This window comes from Alosa pseudoharengus, unplaced genomic scaffold (assembly GCF_046254945.1).
Source record: "Alosa pseudoharengus isolate Yale_2024_CS ecotype anadromous, Long Island Sound unplaced genomic scaffold, YU_APseudo_1.1 YU_APseudo_1.1_scf_15, whole genome shotgun sequence".
Taxonomy (NCBI): domain Eukaryota; kingdom Metazoa; phylum Chordata; class Actinopteri; order Clupeiformes; family Clupeidae; genus Alosa; species Alosa pseudoharengus.
In genome coordinates this window covers 10,943,556-10,962,644 of record NW_027468620.1, presented here as the reverse complement: position 1 = coordinate 10,962,644, position 19,089 = coordinate 10,943,556, and the positions used below count along the sequence as shown (strand labels likewise).

General features: G+C 42.0%; 1 protein-coding gene across 1 annotated transcript; it reads left to right on the top strand.

Moving 5' to 3' along the window:
• The first annotated feature begins 873 nt into the window (after positions 1-873).
• On the top strand, positions 874-16,101 carry b3galnt2 (beta-1,3-N-acetylgalactosaminyltransferase 2). The gene is made up of 12 exons (XM_076285514.1): positions 874-1,095; positions 1,857-1,980; positions 2,462-2,562; positions 4,511-4,707; positions 5,993-6,088; positions 12,065-12,175; positions 12,323-12,401; positions 12,756-12,939; positions 13,418-13,543; positions 14,021-14,180; positions 14,347-14,403; positions 14,777-16,101. Exons 1-12 carry the CDS (start codon positions 990-992, stop codon positions 14,915-14,917), a joined length of 1,482 nt encoding a protein of 493 aa, XP_076141629.1. The 5' UTR covers positions 874-989; the 3' UTR covers positions 14,918-16,101.
• Positions 16,102-19,089: the final 2,988 nt, after the last annotated feature.

Below are 19,089 nucleotides of genomic sequence, written 5' to 3'. Positions count from 1 at the left end.
GAATCACAGAATAATGCTTGAGACCTTCAGTGTTCTTGCCAAACCCTCTGGGGCATGCACACCTGTCTCAATAAACTTGAGCAAGATGGATGATTTCATACCTTATTGAGATATGTTAACCTTTGTATAGCAGAAAAGTAATTTGCATGTACTTAAACCCCCGTAAATAATCTAGAAAAGTAAGAAACCTTGTGATGAAAACACTTGCCTTTTAAGTATATGGTTTATTGGTGCTTGTCTGCACTTTTCTCTTGTAGAAGTCTGGATGTGTAGACAATGTGCAGCTGTACAAATTAATAACTTCATTATTAAAGTTTATTGCTTAAGTACTATAATGTCTTATAAATAACAGAAAGAAATAAAAACCATTCAACCAAGACATGTTTTCCCTGGTAGAGCTATGAGTCGGTTAATGTCACAAATTAAAATGGTTCGATAGAGACACCTTGTGGCCAATAGAACCCCACTTATTTGTTGTTTGATTAATGCAGAAAATCTAAAATTGCGAGAATATAAACAACTCGGGGTTTAATAATGTTGAGAATGAATGTTTACATTAACGTTTATATTATAACCTCAATATGTTGATTGTAGGCCTATATTTTAGCCTATAGCCTTTTAGCCTATTAAAATCGTAAAGACATAGATAGGGTACCGCGTGGTAGCCTATGACAGTTAGTTTTTCTTCATTTTTATTTACTATTATCACAAGTAAAATGAGTCATATTATACAAACTGTCGAGTGGAATGCCATCTTGCCCCATTATCGAATCTCAAAGTACTTCATTTCCCAGAAGGGCATGCAAACCACGCCTCTTCAAGATCATTGGTTGAATACGAATCGTCATCAACCCTCATCGCTTTCAGGAGCAGACATGAAGTAGTCACATTCGAAATGTATCGAAAGCTGAAGGAATGCAATGCAGTCAATCGACAGCACGCTGCATCTACCCCGTTAAAAACGAGTGTTTATCTGAAGGAGTCCGTCCATGCGAAGCCTAGGATTGTTCTTGCTTCCGTGTGTTGTCGCGGTTGTGGTACATATTTGGCTGGTGACAGACAGAGCCGCCTTCTTTTTGGATTCCAAGGTTTCAGGTATAGTTTACAGTTCATCAGTTTCTTAACTTTCTACATCATTATTATCATTGGAAAAGGATGGGTCGTCTGCCTAAATACTGGAGCCTGATGCTGTCATTTCCAACCTATAAGACCTTAAGAAATAAACAAGTTGAGGAGTGGTTAACGTTAAGCAAATCTCTGAATCTGGTGTAGCTCAAATAATGAGCAGAAGTGTAATGAACGATGTAACAAACATTAAGTGAGGGAGTATCCTACTGTATGTGGTTGTCTGTGTTAGGCTATTTTGTTTGGCTTTACGTAGGCTAGTTAAGTTAAGCGACCACCCGTCGCTCTATTTCGCGTAAAGCGTTGGTTGGGAAATTAATTCGCGTAGGCTATAAAATAATTGCACATTACATTTAGTAACCTAATAATTTGACTCTCTCATGTATATGGCATGCACCATTTACTTTTTCTGAGGGATTTGCCTGGCAACAGTCGGTCGATATTTAATAAGTTCTGCAATTAAATCCAGTTCGTACAAGCTTTGATGACTTTTGACAGCAAATCAATGTCTAATTAATCAAATCGGTGCCGGTCATTAGGAGATTATGTGATCATATTGCAATAGGTAGATCAGTATAAAACCTTAACAGAAATATTAATGTTTAATTATTGTCTGTCAATGGCTATATGGCGATAGCCTACTGTAAATCAACAGTGTAGCTTAATATAAGACTTTTTCACATTTGGTAAAGTCACATCCTTTGTTATCGTACCTGTTGTATGTCTATCAGAAGAACCTTCTGCTCCCGAGCTGTTGGTGGGAGTTTTATCTGCCCGGCATCATCATGACCTCAGGCAGGCAATAAGGGACACTTGGTCCGGTTACCTGGGGGAACATCCTCAATTCCAGAATCGGTATGTATGCGGCATCTCTGAAGTCTAGGTTCCGTGCAATTTCTGCAGTGGAGATAGAGCCTCCTGAATTACATGCAGATCATGTGAGTTACTTCAGTCACAACAGATGATAAGTAAGGGGAAAAACAATTTATCCATTTCAGTTTGGACACAGCTGCATGCATAGCCAAGATCATCTCTGTTTTTGTAACCTAAACATGTACACTGTTAAAGCTATTGTTCTTTCAGATTTGTATGATCCTCTTGCTTATAGGTCTCAATCCCTACCATAATTGCACTGTCTGGATGTATGTCTTCACACGATTCCAGTCTATTTCACTCCAATGTGATTGTTAACAGAAATACCATACAGGAAAGTTCAGAAATAACGCATTGCACACACAGATATGTTATGTAGAGTAAAAATGAATTTTGTGCTGGTTCATGCAATCAAATTGTTCAATTAAGCACTTATGTTCCTGCTGTTATTATTGAACTCTAGGGTACAGGTGAAGTTTATCATTGGGCAACATGGCTGCCCGATACCAGAAAAAGACAGAGAGGATCTATATTCCTGCTCCCTGTTGAACCTTACTGAGACAGGTACAGTACATCATGTTCAAATCACTATACACAGGAGACAAACACACACATTCACATTCTTCTGCATTCATGCATTAAGGCATTTTTCTCAGACATCCAAGCACATCAGTCCCTCAATACAACACTGGAATCCTTTGAAATGTAATTGCATTAACATTTGTTTTATACATGAAAAAATGTGAGCTTTCAGATCAGTATGAGTTTATACCTCTTCAATAATTATATGTTGTGTAATGCTATCTGTGTTATGCGTACGTCGACTTTCAACAATAAACCTTTAACTCATAAAGCGTCTTTCTATTTGATGTTGCTTGAGTGCAATCATAGGTATGCTCCTTTTACAGTGTTTTTTAAAGCAGTGCAGAAATGATATCAACCATTGAGTGAAGACAGAAATTAGCTGAATTTACCACTGAAATGTTTCCTGCATCTGCTGTCAGTTCAAACAAATTAAGCTCAAATTAAGCTGTTTGGTGGAGTATAATTTAACTCAAACTGTTCTCTGCTTTAAATCGAGCTGATCAGAGCTAAATCAGAAATGTACTTTGAAACTTGTTTGTGTGTTTCCCTCGATCTTTCTTTCTCTCCCTCTCTCTCTCTCTTTCTCTTTCTCTCACTCCTGCCCTGCGGCCGTCCTTTGTTCCAGCCTGGATGATCTCCTCCCCTTGCTTGCCAAAAAACTTTTTCCTTCGTATTGTTTGTTTCATGCCTCACTGAAACGGTCCAGAAAATCTCAAATGTTCTGTCAAAGGGGCATCAAGGCCAACTCTTGACTTTGCAGTCACTGTTCAGCCTTTTTGTGCTGCATTTCCCCACGGCAGGCCATGTTAATGGCTGGGAGTGCATTCTGAATTGCCTTCAGAAAGTGCAAGCAAGTGGTGAGGGGAGAGAGAGGGGAGTGGAGATCGCCTCAGCAATGCTTTAATGGGAGTTAGAGTGAGTCATTTTATAAAGCTGCGTTTTAAACACAATTACATCTTTTAACGCTGGGTGTTGGTTGCAGGTGTCTTGTTTTGTTTTGGCACAGGGGGAAAAATTATTTGCATCATGTGTTGATTTTCCCACTGGATTGGCAGGCAGGACTTTGTTTACTTTCTTCTTTCTTTTTTTTTTTCATTATTATTTTGACTCACCCCACTGACTTAACTCCAGACACGGCCATGTTAATTAGCCTGCCCCCACTGCGTGCGGCGACACTAAAAGCGCCTCCATCTCTTGTCAGCGCTAGCGGAAGGGAGCGGGAGAAAAAGAAACACATTTGCCGTGCCCCGTCTTCCCCAGCGGCCTAATTGGCTGTTGTGCGGGGGGTGGGGGGTAGCGAGGTGGTAAAAGGAGAAGCCCAATTCTCTGCATTTCTCTTTACTGTCTCGTACATCTTATTGATCTCTCAAGTAATAAACAAGCCCTTTTCCAATTAAGAGCTCACCGACCATCTTTGCTGGTGAGTCTGAGTGGGCCCTCCTTTACCCTCCACCCATCCAACCAGCAAACTCCAGACCCCCGTGCACCCACCCCCCACCCTCAATGCCATCACCCCCCCACCCCATCCCCATTCCCAAGGAGCGAACTGCTGACGATTAACTTATGCAGACGCACGCTGAGAAAGCTTGCATCAGTGAGAGATATCTCCCCTTTTCTTAACCCCCCCCCCCCCCTCCATGTCGTTATCTTTCCCGGTTCAATATTCTCTTCCTGTCCCTCCAGCAGACCCCCACCTACCCACCCACACCCATCTCGTAATCCCCACTCCGCATCCAAAGTGCTTGTCAGCAGTCTAATCCACATGTTAGCATGCTGGTGGCAGAGTTGGGTGTGTGTGGGGATATATGGGGAGCACGGAACACACACACACACACACACAGACACACACACACAAACACACACACACACACACTCGCTAGTTATGCGTTTGCTAACTGGAGCTGAAACTGATGTGGTCTGTCTCCAGCGGCCGGAGAGGAGATGGCGATTCTGAGCGTGCCTGACGCTTCAGCCCTCACCCCCGCCACAGACGTCTCCGCCGTCAGCCTGGACTTCAAGGTGCTGCACCCGGTGGTCATCACGCAGCTGGGCGTCTTCACCAACAGCCCGCGCCAGGAGTTCCGCGGAAACGTCACTGTCAGGCTCCTGCAGGTGGACCAGGAGGTAGGGAGCAGCAGAGAGGAGGGATGAGAGAACAAAAAGTCTCCGTTAAAGGGGTTAAAGGTGTAATCTGTGATTCTAATTCTAATTCTTACTTTGTCAAATTGGGAGCGAAGACCGAAAAGGTGGTTCTGTGTGTATGTCCACATACTGTGGCCTGGTGTTCATGCACAGACTTTGTAAATGGGAAGCCAACTAAATGGCACGGACAGAGCCGTACATTATTCCAGCCAATCAACATGTTGCCTCAGGAGTATGGAAGGGAGGGATGCAAATTTGATTGGCTGTTCAGCTCAAATATCAACAAAGCTTTGCCAGAATCAGGCATTTACATTTATTAATTTGACACTTTCATCCAAAGAGACTTTCAAGTGGGAGACTTTATTTATTATCTAAACTCTATTTATTATCTATATTGACACAATGCAAGGAGAACAGGTAAAGAAGTCCATGGAGCTCTGACTTGTGAGCTGTGTATTTTAGAGTTTTAGTGGCGTTGGGAGAGGAAGTGTGGAAGTGTTCTCAGGAGAGATGAGTCTCCTAGAGGTTCTGGAAGATAGAGATAGACAAATCAAGAATCAAGCACTGTACCTTTAACTCTCTCCAAATGGTCTGACTGTGTAATAATGGTGTGTGTGTGTGCGCGCGCGTGTGTGTGCGCGCGTGTGTGTGCGTGCGTGTGTGTGTGTGCGCGTGTGTGTGTGTGTGTGTTTGAAGGTGACAGAAACAGTATTGGTGCTGCAGTGGAAAAGAGCCCACTCGCATGCTTTACTTGTTCAAGTCATAGAAATGGTCTTCAAGGCTGCAGCGCTTACTGCTGTGCACACAACGGCTGCAGGCTCATCTATAAAGCACCTCAGTGTGGGTGTCTTTTTAAGGCAAGAAAATCCACTGTTTTAGTGGATTGTGTCTTTGAAAAGTAAACTTTTATTCCGCCAGACAGAATGGATTGTACATTTATTGCAGCTTCACGGCTCCCAAGGTTAAAATCAACAATCCGCACTCCTCCCTCCATCCCTTACGAAGAGTATGTGTACTCTTTAGATGAGCAGCCGAAAAATGTCAAATTGATTTGCGTGTCGTTACAGAAAATAAAACGTCGGACTGTTGATTATACCTATAGTTAAAATGATCCAGTCCACCTGCGGCAGGGAGAATTGTTTTCCAGTGAGGAGACTAAATGTTTCAACTGCAGTTAAATGTAATTTTCTGTCACGTCAGACAAAAATGGCTGGCAGTAGCGCTCAGCTCACCTTGTGTTTTTTTTGTGTGTGTGTCCTCTGTGCAGGAGGCGGTGGTCACGGCAAGGTTCAGCACCGTCAGTCCGGGAGCGTGCGTGAACAGAGTGTGCTATAAACCTGTGGAACAGTTCATCCTACCCAAGGTGAACCTACCGAGTGAGAGAAAGAGAGAGAGAGAGGGGGGCAACATCTGTGGTTTGAAACAAAACCAACTGAGAGAATGTGATTATATGAACACCACTGAGCTTCTGATGCGATATTTGGGTCCATCTACTATTATGAACATATTTCCCTCATGCCATCAGTGAGAGGTGACGTGAGAATACTGTGGCACCCAATGCAAATATTATATACATATAATATACAATATATATTGTTTAGTTAATATACTCAATATAATTACTTAATTATACTGTAATTCTATACTATTCTATAATAATACCTTTTGATAAGAATAACATAAATAAGGGATAATGTATAGAAGGCCGGTCATTATTGGGAAAATAAGTGCCAACAGGGTGAACTGGACCCAGACGCACAGCGCCCAATAATGACCGGCGTTCTATACATTATCCGGTAACACTTTATAATAACTACACACAATTCATCATTTATTAAGCCTTTGTTACTTATTAGTTAATGGTTTGTTCATCATTAGTAATTTCTAATTTATCATGAGTAAAGCATTTGTTCACACAGTTATAAATAGTTTGTTCATAGTAAATATGCCTATATCTAAAATATGTTTATACATTATTGTTAATACTTAATAAATTATGCAATAATATGTTTTTGATTAAGTAATATTTCCATTATTTAACAGTTGTTACATACACATGCACTAATGATTAGTTAGGGTGAGGATACATATTTTATAAACCACTTCCTAATACTATAATTCATAATTAACTCAGGAGTTACAAGTGGTTAGTTAATGATATTTTGTGAGCTTATCTAAAATGAGGACTTTCTATGCCTTGCAACACATTTTCAAATGAGTTGTAAAGATTACAGTCACATTCATTCATTTAGCAGACAAGCGGCGTACACATGTCAATTAAATTAAAGGCCATTGACATAACAGTGAAAGCCGGAAATCGAACCCCCAGCTTTTCAGGTTACAGCATGCTAGTCCAGCTCCTTATCCACTACACTACCTTGGCCCAGATAGAAACCCCTACAACTATGCAAGAGTTTCTGTTTTCTTCTAATACACACTGTTATTAAACATCTGTAAACTATTATTAAACGCTGTATTCTTCATTTGTAAAGCATTATTCCTACATTAATTCTCATCTATAAATCATGTTTACACACAGTTAAAAATGGTTTGTTCATAGTAAACATGCATATCTATATTATATTTTTGAATTGACTGTTGTAATACCACTGGGCAGAGGTAGTGTAGTGGATAGGGAGCCGGGTTAACATGCAGTAACCCATAAAGTTTGGGGTTCTAACCCCGGCGTCCACCAATGTGGCCTTGCCCTTTAATTTCATTGACATGTGTAAGTCGCTTTGGGTGAAAGTGTCAGCTAAATGAATAAATGCAAGTGTAAACTTTATAACTCATTTGTAAATGTGTTGCAAGGCATACAACGTCCTCACTTTAGATGAGCTCACAAAATATCATTAACTAACCACTTGTAACTCCTAAGTTAATTATTAATTATATGTAGTATTAGGAAGTGGTTTATAAAATATGTATCCTCACCCTAACTAATCATAAGTACATGTGTATGTAACAACTGTTAAATAATGGAAATATTACTTAATCAAAAACATATTATTGCATCATTTATTAAGTATTAACAATATGTATAAACATATTTTAGATATAGGCTTATTTACTATGAACAAACTATTTATAACTGTGTGAACAAATGCTTTACTGATGATAAATTAGAAATGACTAATGATGAACAAACCATTAACTAATAAGTAACAAAGGCTTAATAAATGATGAATTGTGTGTAGTTATTATAAAGTGTTACCCAATATCCTGCTTATTACACGGCTACTTGCCAAAACGAAACAATAAACTCCGCACGATATGACTATTTAGCCTACATAGCCTAGGCTATAGCCTATTTGTTACTGTTCACTGTCAAGTTTGTTACTGTTCATCATGGCTTTTGCTGAGAAACAAATAGTTCGCAACAACACACGCTGAACTTGAATTAAACATTCACGGCTCTTCACAAGGCAAGTAGAACGCTCCATTGGCTTGAATGGGATTTCTCAAAGTTCTACGGTAAAATATTTTCATGTAATTACCACTGTAATTACCACTGCAAAAATATAATTACCGCTGTCAATGGCAACGGGTTTTGTGCTTCTGATACGTCTTTCATATCACTACGCAAGGACTGGAACGTCATTCAAAAGTGAAAGCTGTGTTCTAAAGAATGTTTGATTCAAGTTCAGCGTGTGTTGCGAACTATTTGTTTCTCAGCAAATGCCACAATGAACGGTAACAAATAGGTTAGGCTATGTAGGATAAAGTCATATTGTGGGGAGTTTATTATTTAGTTTTGGCAAGTAGCCATGTAATAAGTGGGATAATGTATAGAACGCCAGTTATTATTGGGAAAATAAGTCCCTTCAGGGCAGAACAAGGTCCGGTTCGCCCTGTCTGGACTTATTTTCCCAATAATGACCGGCGTTCTATACATTATCCCTTACTTAGAATACAGCTCATCAACTGTCTGCTTTTAACTTTGGAATGAAGTTCCAGTAGTTGCGGAGTGATATGAAAGACCTGAATTAGAAGCACAAACTCCGTTGACATTGACAGAGGTCCTTATTTTTTTCAGAGGTCCTCTAGTCAAAAATAATGACCGCTCAAACTTTGGGAAATCCCATTCAAGTCAATGGAGCGTTCTACTTGCATTGTGAAGAGCCGTGTAATAATAATACAATAAAGTGGCATACAACAATTGGGTTCTATGGAACAATTTATTTGTTTCTGATTGGCCGAGAGACGTTCCATTACTTGGAATATCTCTTGACATTTCAACTCAGACTTTGCACCAAAGATTCTAGAACAGAGCAAGATAGATTACTGGCAGGAGAATACGTTGGATATGTTGAAGTACGTTCTATGACTCTATGGGCGCCATTTTGGTAAGCTCAGGTGTCGTCACAGACGCTGGCTACCGTGGGAATCCTATGGCGCTGATCCTAACATGTTAACAATATTTATTCTGTAAAGCTGTATGTTGAAATTAGCCTACGTGAAACCCAATAGACCACACCATGTCTAGACCAGTTAAATATATTGTATTGACAATGTAGAATTATTTCCGAGGGTAAATTAGGCTGCACTGCCATATCCACCAAAGTTCAATAGGCCAGTGTTGGGGGTAACGTGTTACTGTAATTTCGTTACTTTATTGGGAAACGAAGTAGTCTAACACATTACAATTTAAATTTCAGTAATTCGTTATAGTTACTGAATAACTGTAACGTCCATTCCTGCATTAGGCCTACTCACAATATCTGTCTAGCCTATTGACTTATTGTTTCCATGATTGCTTAGGCCTATTTAAAATATTTAAAATATGGATTAGTCTAGGCTACATTATTTCATAGAGATGTGCGTAGTGTAGAGCACCCATTCTCTCCCTGCACCTCTCTCCCTCAAGCGGGTTCAGCCCGCATCTCCCCTACGGAAATCAAAACGGTGGCTTGTGCAAGAACTTCATGCAGACTACATCTGGCGCGGTGTAGCCTACACGACTTTGTTCAAAATTGATGCATTCAAGTTGACTTTGCAAAAGTTAGAATGCCTATTTATCACAACGTTGTCAGTCGCGTTGTCAATCGCAAACTTATTCAAACGACTATGGAATTAACTGTAGCTTGTGGAGGTCGAAGAAAAAGCACCTGTTTGACATAGGCTACGCGTAGCCACGGGCTGGCCTACTTGTCAGTCTTGCCCGTCCGATTAGAGGGCTTTCCTTCGTATACGCTCATCAAAGACGCGCAAGTCAGCACCTCGCTGAGAGCTCAATAAATCAGTCAAATCGCGGCCACAGCCCCGTTTATTTATCAGGTGTGATGAAATGCGTTCATATTCCACTTTTTATGTCATAAACGTTGCATGCCTATGGAAAGGTTTTGTGGTAGGATTGTCCAATGGTCAAGCTGTGCGGCTTCAATCAGTTTTGCGCAAGTTTAAAACGTTTAGCCGACTGCGCAATTTCTCATTTTCGTTCTATAAGTTCCACTTTTCATGATAAGGCTTTGTAGTTGTACAATATGGTCAATCTATTGTCTCAATTGTGTTTCATGTGACGCGCACCGATGCTGGGTTCATGCACTTGGCCAACCTAGAACAGGAACATTTTGGAGAGGGAATGAGAGAATGAACGCACGCAAGGAACACGTTTTAATTAAACGTAGCCTAATTTACAAAGCCATTTACAAAGACATGTTTTAATTTGGCTCCAGCCTGTATATAGGCTAATGATTTTTGAAAACGAACTTCTGTGGTCATATGCATTTCACATAGGCAAGCAGGACAATTTGGGAGTTTTTGACTGCATGGAAACGATAATAATTAGTGTCAAACACGGTTGTGTTTAGCCTAGGCCAACTATTTGCATTTATTTAAGTTACATCAGACGCTTGAGTGAAATCTTGACCTTATTAGTGATTGATAATAATAGCCTAGGCCTATGCGCTGTGTTTAAGCAGGCCGTGAACAAAGTGTTAACGTATAGCCTAGGCTACATGTAGAAAAAAGAACAATGGTGATAATATAACGTTAGCTAAGTTAGTTTGCCTGCTAGCTAGCTTATCAGTAGGCTATACAGTCTTTCAATGGGAATTTATGTGATCTATTTACCAGTGCAATAGCTACTTCTGTCTAAATAATAGGCCTATTTACCTCTCCTTATTCAGTGTAAACTTGGAAAAAGATAAATCAGGCCTTTCACACTGTCAGTTCTTGCAGTTCATTACCGAGTAAAAAAAAAAAACAGCTGGCAACGTTAAAAACAGCTGTTCAGGTGGGCTCATAGAATTGGAACTGTATATGAAATGTTGCGCTGAGCTTACCAAAATGGCGCCCTGTCGGGCTCAGAGCGTACTTCATGCCTATGACGTAACTGATCTATCTTGCTCTGTTCTAGAATCTTTGCTTTGCACAGCTAATAATAAATCACTCCGCGATACAATGCAAATATTCTATAACGCCTCTTGGCTATGGCTGAACAACACCCGTGGGAATATCCATGACCAATCCCACTCACTCATGCTATATTGCTTAATTAGAACATTTTTATATGGTGATGTGTAATACCTGACAAAAAAAGTCAGGCTGGCCTGCTTCATAAGGGCCTGGCCGCCTCTTCTCTCCTGTTATCTAGCAGTGGTGAGCTGAGACTGGGAAATATTCCTACATTTACAAAAAACTGTTTAAAATGGAGGCTGACAAATGATCATAGTGTTACGTTGTTAAACCAAATGATTTTATTATTCATTTGAAAAAAAGCTAAAAAATAAAATTCATTCACAATATGTACTATAATTCCTAATATAATAACATATTTATAGTAATGGATTATGTTATTGGTATTATTGTTCAAAAAGACAATACACTGTTGGGTTTCTTTTTACCAAAAGACATCACTCATTCTGACATTACATTATAAGGCAATGATTACCTCATTGAGCTTGGTGCATTGATTTGTCTGTATTCTGCGGAAATGTAATTGTTACCTTTCCAGAGTTGTGCGGGTCTAAGGACTACCTCAGTGCAGCAAACAAAATGCTGCCTTTGTGGAGCTGCACAGCTGGGATCTAATTTCGAGCGTGGCCTATATGATCAGACGCCTGAAGGAAAGCTACAGGCTCTGCTTCAGGCTGGGAGGGACTGCATGTTATTGAGTTCTCTCTAAATATTTGAAGAATAAAAACAGAAATGGAGCGTGCGACAGCATCCATGCTCCAGCTATACGAGATGTTTACACATGTATCCAACTTGTATGCGGTCCAGTAGATAGTGATTCACTTTCATTTTCAAGAGCCCAGAATAAGTCGTTCATCCATCAGGCTCTCATATTAACCCCGTTGGAAGTATGCATTTCATTAACCTCGGAAAATACGCACAGGGCTTCGAGGGGACACTACTTTGGGAGAGTCGAGATCTGACTGGCCTGACCATCGTAAATGGCTCCAGAGTTAAGCTCAACGATGGTGGAGGGGTCCTCAATCTAGGCTCAGTAAGTATCCAACCAGCATTACTTTATATTGTTACCACCCGGTGGGTTCATATGTCTGCCCATATTCTGATCTTTAAAGCTGACGTTATTAGTCATTCTGCCTGAGGTGGGGAAAAGGCTGAGTTTGTTTGGTATGCTGGGCTGCAGGTGGAGGAGGGTACCTTACCTCACAGAAGCGCACCTGGATTCCCAGGTCTGGCTGGAGGCTTCACTTTCTCCGTCTATGGTAGGGGGGCACTAATATTTAATGACCTGCCTGCCTGTGCAATGAATGTTCTTTTGGTGCGAAGCCACATTTTTCATACTCTAATACAAGTCGCTCGCATCCCTGAAGTATGATGCCATTTATCTCCTACCTGTTCCTTCCCTGCCGTTTCTTCTTCGTCCTGTCTTTGAATCTCTCTTTTTTTTCTCTTTTCCTCCTCATCTCTTTCCTTCCCCCACTAATCTGTCTCTCTCTGTCTCTCCCTCTCTCGGTTCATTTCTCCACCCTCTTCCACCTCTCCCTACTCTTCTTCTCTCCCTCTCTCTCTTCCTCTCCTCTTCTCTCTCTCCCACCATCACTCTCCGTCTCTCACAGATATAGAGGCCCTGTCCGAGCTGCTGAGGGGCCGCCCCGAGCGCCAGAGCTCCCACCTGGACACGCTGAGGGCTGAGGACGCGGCGCTGGAGCAGGAGAGCCGGCAGCATGGGGACCTGGTGTTCGTGGACGTAGTGGACACCTACCGGAACGTGCCTTCCAAACTGCTGCAGTTCTACAAGTGGTGGGTAACCACTCGACTCAATGTGTGTGTCTCTCTCTCTCTCTCTTTCTCTCTCTTTCTCTCTCTCTCTCTCTACCGCTCACACTCCTCTTCCAACTCTCTCACTCTTTCACCTCTGTCCCTTCCCGTCTCCTCTCAGATACTGAGGCCCTGTCTGATATGTCTTCTAAACTTCCCACTTGGCTCAAATAGGACCCTTCCAAACTTAATTTTAGTGTGTCATTTTTTTTTACAGTCTCAACAGTTTTTACAGTCTTTTTTTCCTTCCCTAACTTTCTCTTTTTGTTTTTATAAGTCTATTAACTCTGCTCCCTACCCCTTCTCTCGCTGTCTCGGTCGCTCGCTCTCTCTCTCGCTCTCTCTCTCTCTCTCTCTTGCCTGCCCTCAGGTCGGAATTACACAGTAAATCCACTTTGGGAAAGGCAGAGGATCCGGGGTGAGGTTTTTAATTAAGACTGCAAATTCCCTCTTGTGATAGGTCGGTGGGAAACGCTGACTTCAGTCTGCTCCTTAAGACGGATGATGATTGTTACATCGATGTGGACGCCGTATTAATGAAGATTGACCACAAGGGCCTAAAACGAAACAACTTCTGGTGGGGAAAGTAAGTACACTCGCACAGTCTCTTAAGATTAGTCTTTAAGACTGTCAAACAAACCGACAGCTGCGGACTGCAGTATCCCCTCCCATTGTGCACTGCCCAAAGTTTAGAGACCAGCAGGTCTTTGCTTAGTCATATCAGCTTGTTAAAAATAAGAGGCTCCTGGGGGAGATTTGACGTCTCAGTGCCCATGGGGATCCAGGTTCGATTCCAACCTGCGGTCATGCTCTGATCCTATCCCATCTCTCTCTCCCACTCTCCAATGTCTCTCTCCACGGTCCTATCAACGTAAAAAGGCAAAAGCCCCCAAAAAAATAAATAAAAAGGTGTATCCTGCAGTTGCATTGTTTTAAGATTTTGGTATTATAGACATTGATCCGACTGTACACACAGTCTGCTTTTTTCGTTTCGTTTGGGAGGGTTGCCGTGGGAATGGCTGCTGTGGCATTAACACTCTCCTCTGCTATGCCCTTGTCATAGTTTCCGTCAGAGCTGGGCCGTGGACCGCACAGGGAAGTGGCAGGAGTTGGAGTACGCCAGTCCGGCGTACCCGGCCTTCGCCTGTGGCTCCGGCTACGTGGTCTCCAGAGACCTGGTGGAATGGCTGGCCAGCAATGCGGGGAAGCTCAAAGCCTATCAGGTACTTGCTGTTCCCACTCGCAGTCTAGTGGAGCACTCGGAGCAGACAGCTGATGCTTTTGACAAATGAGCTCGAATGAGCAAATGGGATGCCACGAACTGAACCAAGGGAAATGTCCTAAAAGCACTCTGTGTGTGTCTGTGTGTGTGTGTGTGCACTCTTCCAGGGGGAAGATGTGAGCATGGGTATATGGATGGCTGCCGTCGGTCCTCGTAAATATCAGGTAAAATGCATTCCAGCACAGTCCCCATCCTCTGCTCTCTGTCCCACCCCATCAGAGCATTTACTCATGGATTTAAGTGTTCCAGTGTTACAGCTCCATCTCCTCACTGTTCAGGATAATTAATTACCGGTAGTTTGGTGACAAGTGAAAAAAAAGTAATTGCAAATATTAATGTGGAATTGGGAACAATATTATTACTTGCATAGTGTACATAGATACTAACTAACTGCAAAATAGGACTCTGTAGGCATACACACATTACTTTGCCCAGTGGGCTGGATGATGAATGCATAATTGCGCTTGCTTTGTTCAATGGATCATAACTGTGTGTGTGTGTGTGTGTGTGTGTTGCGCTGTCTCTGCCCCTGGTCAGGACTCGGGCTGGCTGTGTGAGAAGGAGTGCTACGTGGACATGCTCTCATCCCCCCAGCACACGGCCGAGGAGCTCCGCGCCCTGTGGGACCGCAAGCGAGCCTGCGGGGATCCCTGCGGATGCCCCTGGGGGTACCACTGAGATGCCCCTGCCCCAGGGTCCCACTTGCCCCACCCATCACCCCTCTCCTGCCCCATCACTCCGCTTCACTGTGGAACATGACCCCGAGACGACCCCGCACTGTTCTCCTCTGTTTCTAGAATGTTCCGCCGCCACGTGCGCATGCGCGCGCTGGGGGAAACGAGGGCAGTGGTAGTTCTTAGAGCACCCGAGCGGAACGGCTCGATTGTGAGAGATCGCAGGGGCCGGGATGCTGGGTGCTACTTTTCATCCGTCTCCACCGCTGTCTGCTGGCTTAAAGGGATCATTATTTTTGGTTGGCGGACAAAAAGGGAGTGTTCAAAAGAATCCAAAGGTGACTGGCTGTGATGAAGGGTTTATCTATACTGCACGAATGTCAACAACTCTCAGTCAGAATTCCTGGCTGCTCTTTGACTTGACTCTTTTTCTGTTTATTCTTTTTATTTACATTTGTTAAGTCTCTTTCTGCGATCTGTCTGTTCACTCGGCTATTTCTAGAAGTGTAATAACAATGTCTGAAAAGAAAGGAAACAGTACATTTGTCAAGCTACCGAGCCACTCTTCTGTCCTTTCGGTGTGGTCTTATGTGCTGTTTTGATGCTAACTTTAAGCGACTGAGAACTAAAATTGGATTTTTTCAGCCTGTCTCGTCTCAAAAAGCCTCCGGTTTCCAAAATTGACAATTACACAGCCCTATTCCACCGCCCCAGACATAACAAGAGGGTAGCAAATTACTTAGAAGGCATCACACATTTTTTACAGAGAATAAATAAAAGAGCTGCTGGCAAATTTGCAAGGCTCTCTCAGTGTTTATGGACTAATGAAATAGACTAGCGCCACTCAGAGGCTTTCTTAATGGATTGGTTATACAACAAAAGTAGCACAACATAGTCATCTGTGTTTAAAATATATATGAGCGGAGCATTCGAAACACCTGTGATTGTGTAAAAAAAAAAACTCAGTCCATCTTGTATCACAACAGATTTTTTTCATCAGCGAGAAAAAAAGCTAAATTATGTATGGCAACATTTTTAACTGCACTTGGATCGTGGACGTCTAACTGGGTCTTGTCTCCAGACTTTGGTATCTCTGCTGTGTGTCTGTCATGGGAACACTGTCAGCAAGTAGAGGAACCCCATGCTGTGAAAGCTGTCAGTACTCTGTTCTAATCAATAAAGTCTTTTTCTTCCTCTTCACCAAGAAGGAGATCCGGGTCTCTTTGATCTCCACTGATTGTTTTAATAAGATCTCAAGTGAGAGCTCAAGTGTGGCATATGAACAAGAAACACCTTCCCAAACAGGTAGGAAAGTCAGAACGATTTCATTCATTATTATAAAGCAAGTCTTATGATAGCAAAGTCTTCATTAAATTTATATACTGTGCAGACACACCGCACATGGGATTGCACGCTCCTTATCATTTAGAAGTTGTGTATTACATTCAGTGATTCAGTCTCAATGTGGTAGTTTATAAATTCGTTATGAACCAGTGCCCTAGGTGTCCACCTCCACAAATCAGCACTCTCATTATGACCCACCTACGCTCCCTTATATTGGAGTCTTGGTCTGTGGCCTGTCCGAGACCCTGACATATATACCGTGGTGGGGTTGGTAGGAGGCCTGTGCCGAACAGAGCGACTGACAGGAGGACGAAGACGGTCTTATCTCTGTCGCTCAACACCTCCTAGCTAATAGGGCGGCCGACACGGTCCCCCTCACTCAAGGGATGATAAATCTGCCACCCCTCAACTGAATGACATTAACACTGCCTCGGTCAAATTTCTTTTTCCTGAACCCTCGGTGCTCAGAGAACACATTTGGAGGTTCCCGATGTCACTCAGCCTCACTCTCCAAAAAAAGAGGAAATCATTTATTCATGAGGGTGCAGTGTGTGTGCATTGAAACCTGCAGGGGCTTGTAGATTTGAGAGAGAGGGTGGGATATTATTAGACCAAGGGTCCAAATGGGAATGCTCCAATTTCAACTTCTATTTCAATCACACTCAGTTTTCCCAACAGCATAGTCCTACCTACCACAATATGTTCAGGACAGTGATCCATAGCAAGTTTTCATATGGACGTGATCCACCTTAAACATGATCAATCTTGAGAGTAAGGCCATGATGAACATGTCCAGATGTTATGTCTAATATAAGTTCTCTTCATGAGAATCTGAAGACTCGAAGAATAAAGTACTCTTGTGAATTCAAAGATTGGGTGAGTGGGTTTCAAAGTTTCAAAGGCAACAGTAAATTGGCAAGTTTGCGTAGAGAAGGAACCTTGGGTCTGCCGCAACGATGCTGAGCAGAGGACTGAAAAGCTTCATCTAGCAGGATGTCTCTACTGGCCATGTAACATTTTGTCATGTTCTGATGAAGGCTGTGATGACCAGAGCTGCCAACTCTCACGCATTGGCCGTGAGACACACGCATTTGATTAGTTTCACACGCTCACACGCCACACCCCCGATTTCTCACGCTGAAGTGTCAACCCGGTCGGTCAGCCACTGATCGACTAGTTATGCTTTCAGAGATGGTGAGAGGGTTCAAGAGCACCCCCTGTCTGTGGAATTTTCTAAATTTTCTCTCATTTGCGATGCTACTTCAGAAGCCATCCCAGGCGCATTTCCCCGGCTTCAGGTATGCTTTGAGTATTTTTCACGCTGAAGTGTCAACCTGGTAGGTCAAATACCTGGCAGATGAGGTTCAACTAAACTAAACCTATACATATGACACATGACACATCACACATCATGTGAACGAGCGGAATCTAAGCTTTCTAATGATATTAGCGTCAAGTTGCTGTGATAAATGGTTCGCGAGAAAATTAACATTGAACCGACGTGCAATTTAGGCTAATCATATTTGCATTTTGCACACAGTGCACACCCATTACTCTCGGTTAAATATCACACTAACCCTTCACACAATATCACAATAAACAATAAACAGCAAACCGTACCGAATACGAGGATATAAAGCATGCCTCTGTGCAATAAGTGGTTCCTGAGTAATCCGGTTTTGAAATTGCAACACATTTCTGCATAGCCTCATTGGGGTGAAATTATAATGTAAACTATTTGTCAGTACATACATTTTTGTAAATTGCTCAGCCATAGATTATCCCACTATCATGGTTCTTATATTGTCAGGTTCCAGCCAATCCCACTTACACATATAAAATAATATATTTATATTGGTATCCTTCTTAGTGACATTAATGCAAAAATATGAAGAAAATCAAATAATGAGACACAAATATTGATATAAAGCCTGACATAAGCCATATGCAAACATTCACATCATACGTTCCCAGATATGGGTACATCCTGAAAAAGGAAGAGCATGTAGGCTATAAGCTATGGCCATTACAATGACCAATATATTATCTTAAATGAACTAGCTGAATAACTAGCTGACCACTTCTGCATAATTTCATGGAGTGCTGAAATGTACACACATTTTTGAACATTTCTGTACTGTGGCATGTAGCATTTGTGGTTGTGAACTTATTGCAATATCACCATAACTATTCCACCTGTGTGTGCATGGTTATAATTCTGAAGTACAAAATAGCTTAGGCTACAGCACAAATATTTCCATAAAAATAAGCAAGTCTGACCTCTGAATTTATTTTGAAAGTGCACCTGATTGATGCATTTAAAAGTTAAAATATACAAACATTTCTTAAATTCTTACAAAACACCCACCCACTTTTTAAAATTGTTAGTTTGGGTCCCCCCACTTTTGCCATGCGAAATACCAGTGCTGTTTTCAGCATCTGTTTAGTGCTTCATTGTCATTTTCATTGGATTCTCCCATTTGCGCGAAAATCACTCGTAAGCTTTTTTTTTTTTTTTGTTACACACATTCTCCCATTCTGCTTCTGTCACACAGTGACAAGCGCCAAATCCCCCGCAGTGTTGAAGAGATCAGTCGTCCCCCTCACTTTTGATAAGGCCTTATAGGTAGGCTACGCCAAATAAATAATAACCTATAGGTTTACGCTCGGCTATGTAAAACTCCCCATTTACAGCATCACGTCACTAACCACAGCTAAGACTGCACACTCGTATTTACTCTGTTGGATATCTGAAGCCAGTTTCTCTACTAAGATACTGTAAATCCTCAAATTATGGCCGGGGTCTTAAGACAAAGTACAGGCCTTTAGGGG

What these genes read in the sequence shown, in the direction of transcription:
- b3galnt2 (XM_076285514.1), top strand. Translation starts at nt 990, where the DNA reads ATGCGAAGCCTAGGATTGTTCTTGCTTCCGTGTGTTGTCGCGGTTGTG. An exon ending in GTTGAACCTTACTGAGACAG is followed by an intron (nt 2,563 to 4,510) that starts GTACAGTACATC and finishes GTCTGTCTCCAG; the next exon opens with CGGCCGGAGAGGAGATGGCG. An exon ending in AACAGTTCATCCTACCCAAG is followed by an intron (nt 6,089 to 12,064) that starts GTGAACCTACCG and finishes AAATACGCACAG; the next exon opens with GGCTTCGAGGGGACACTACT.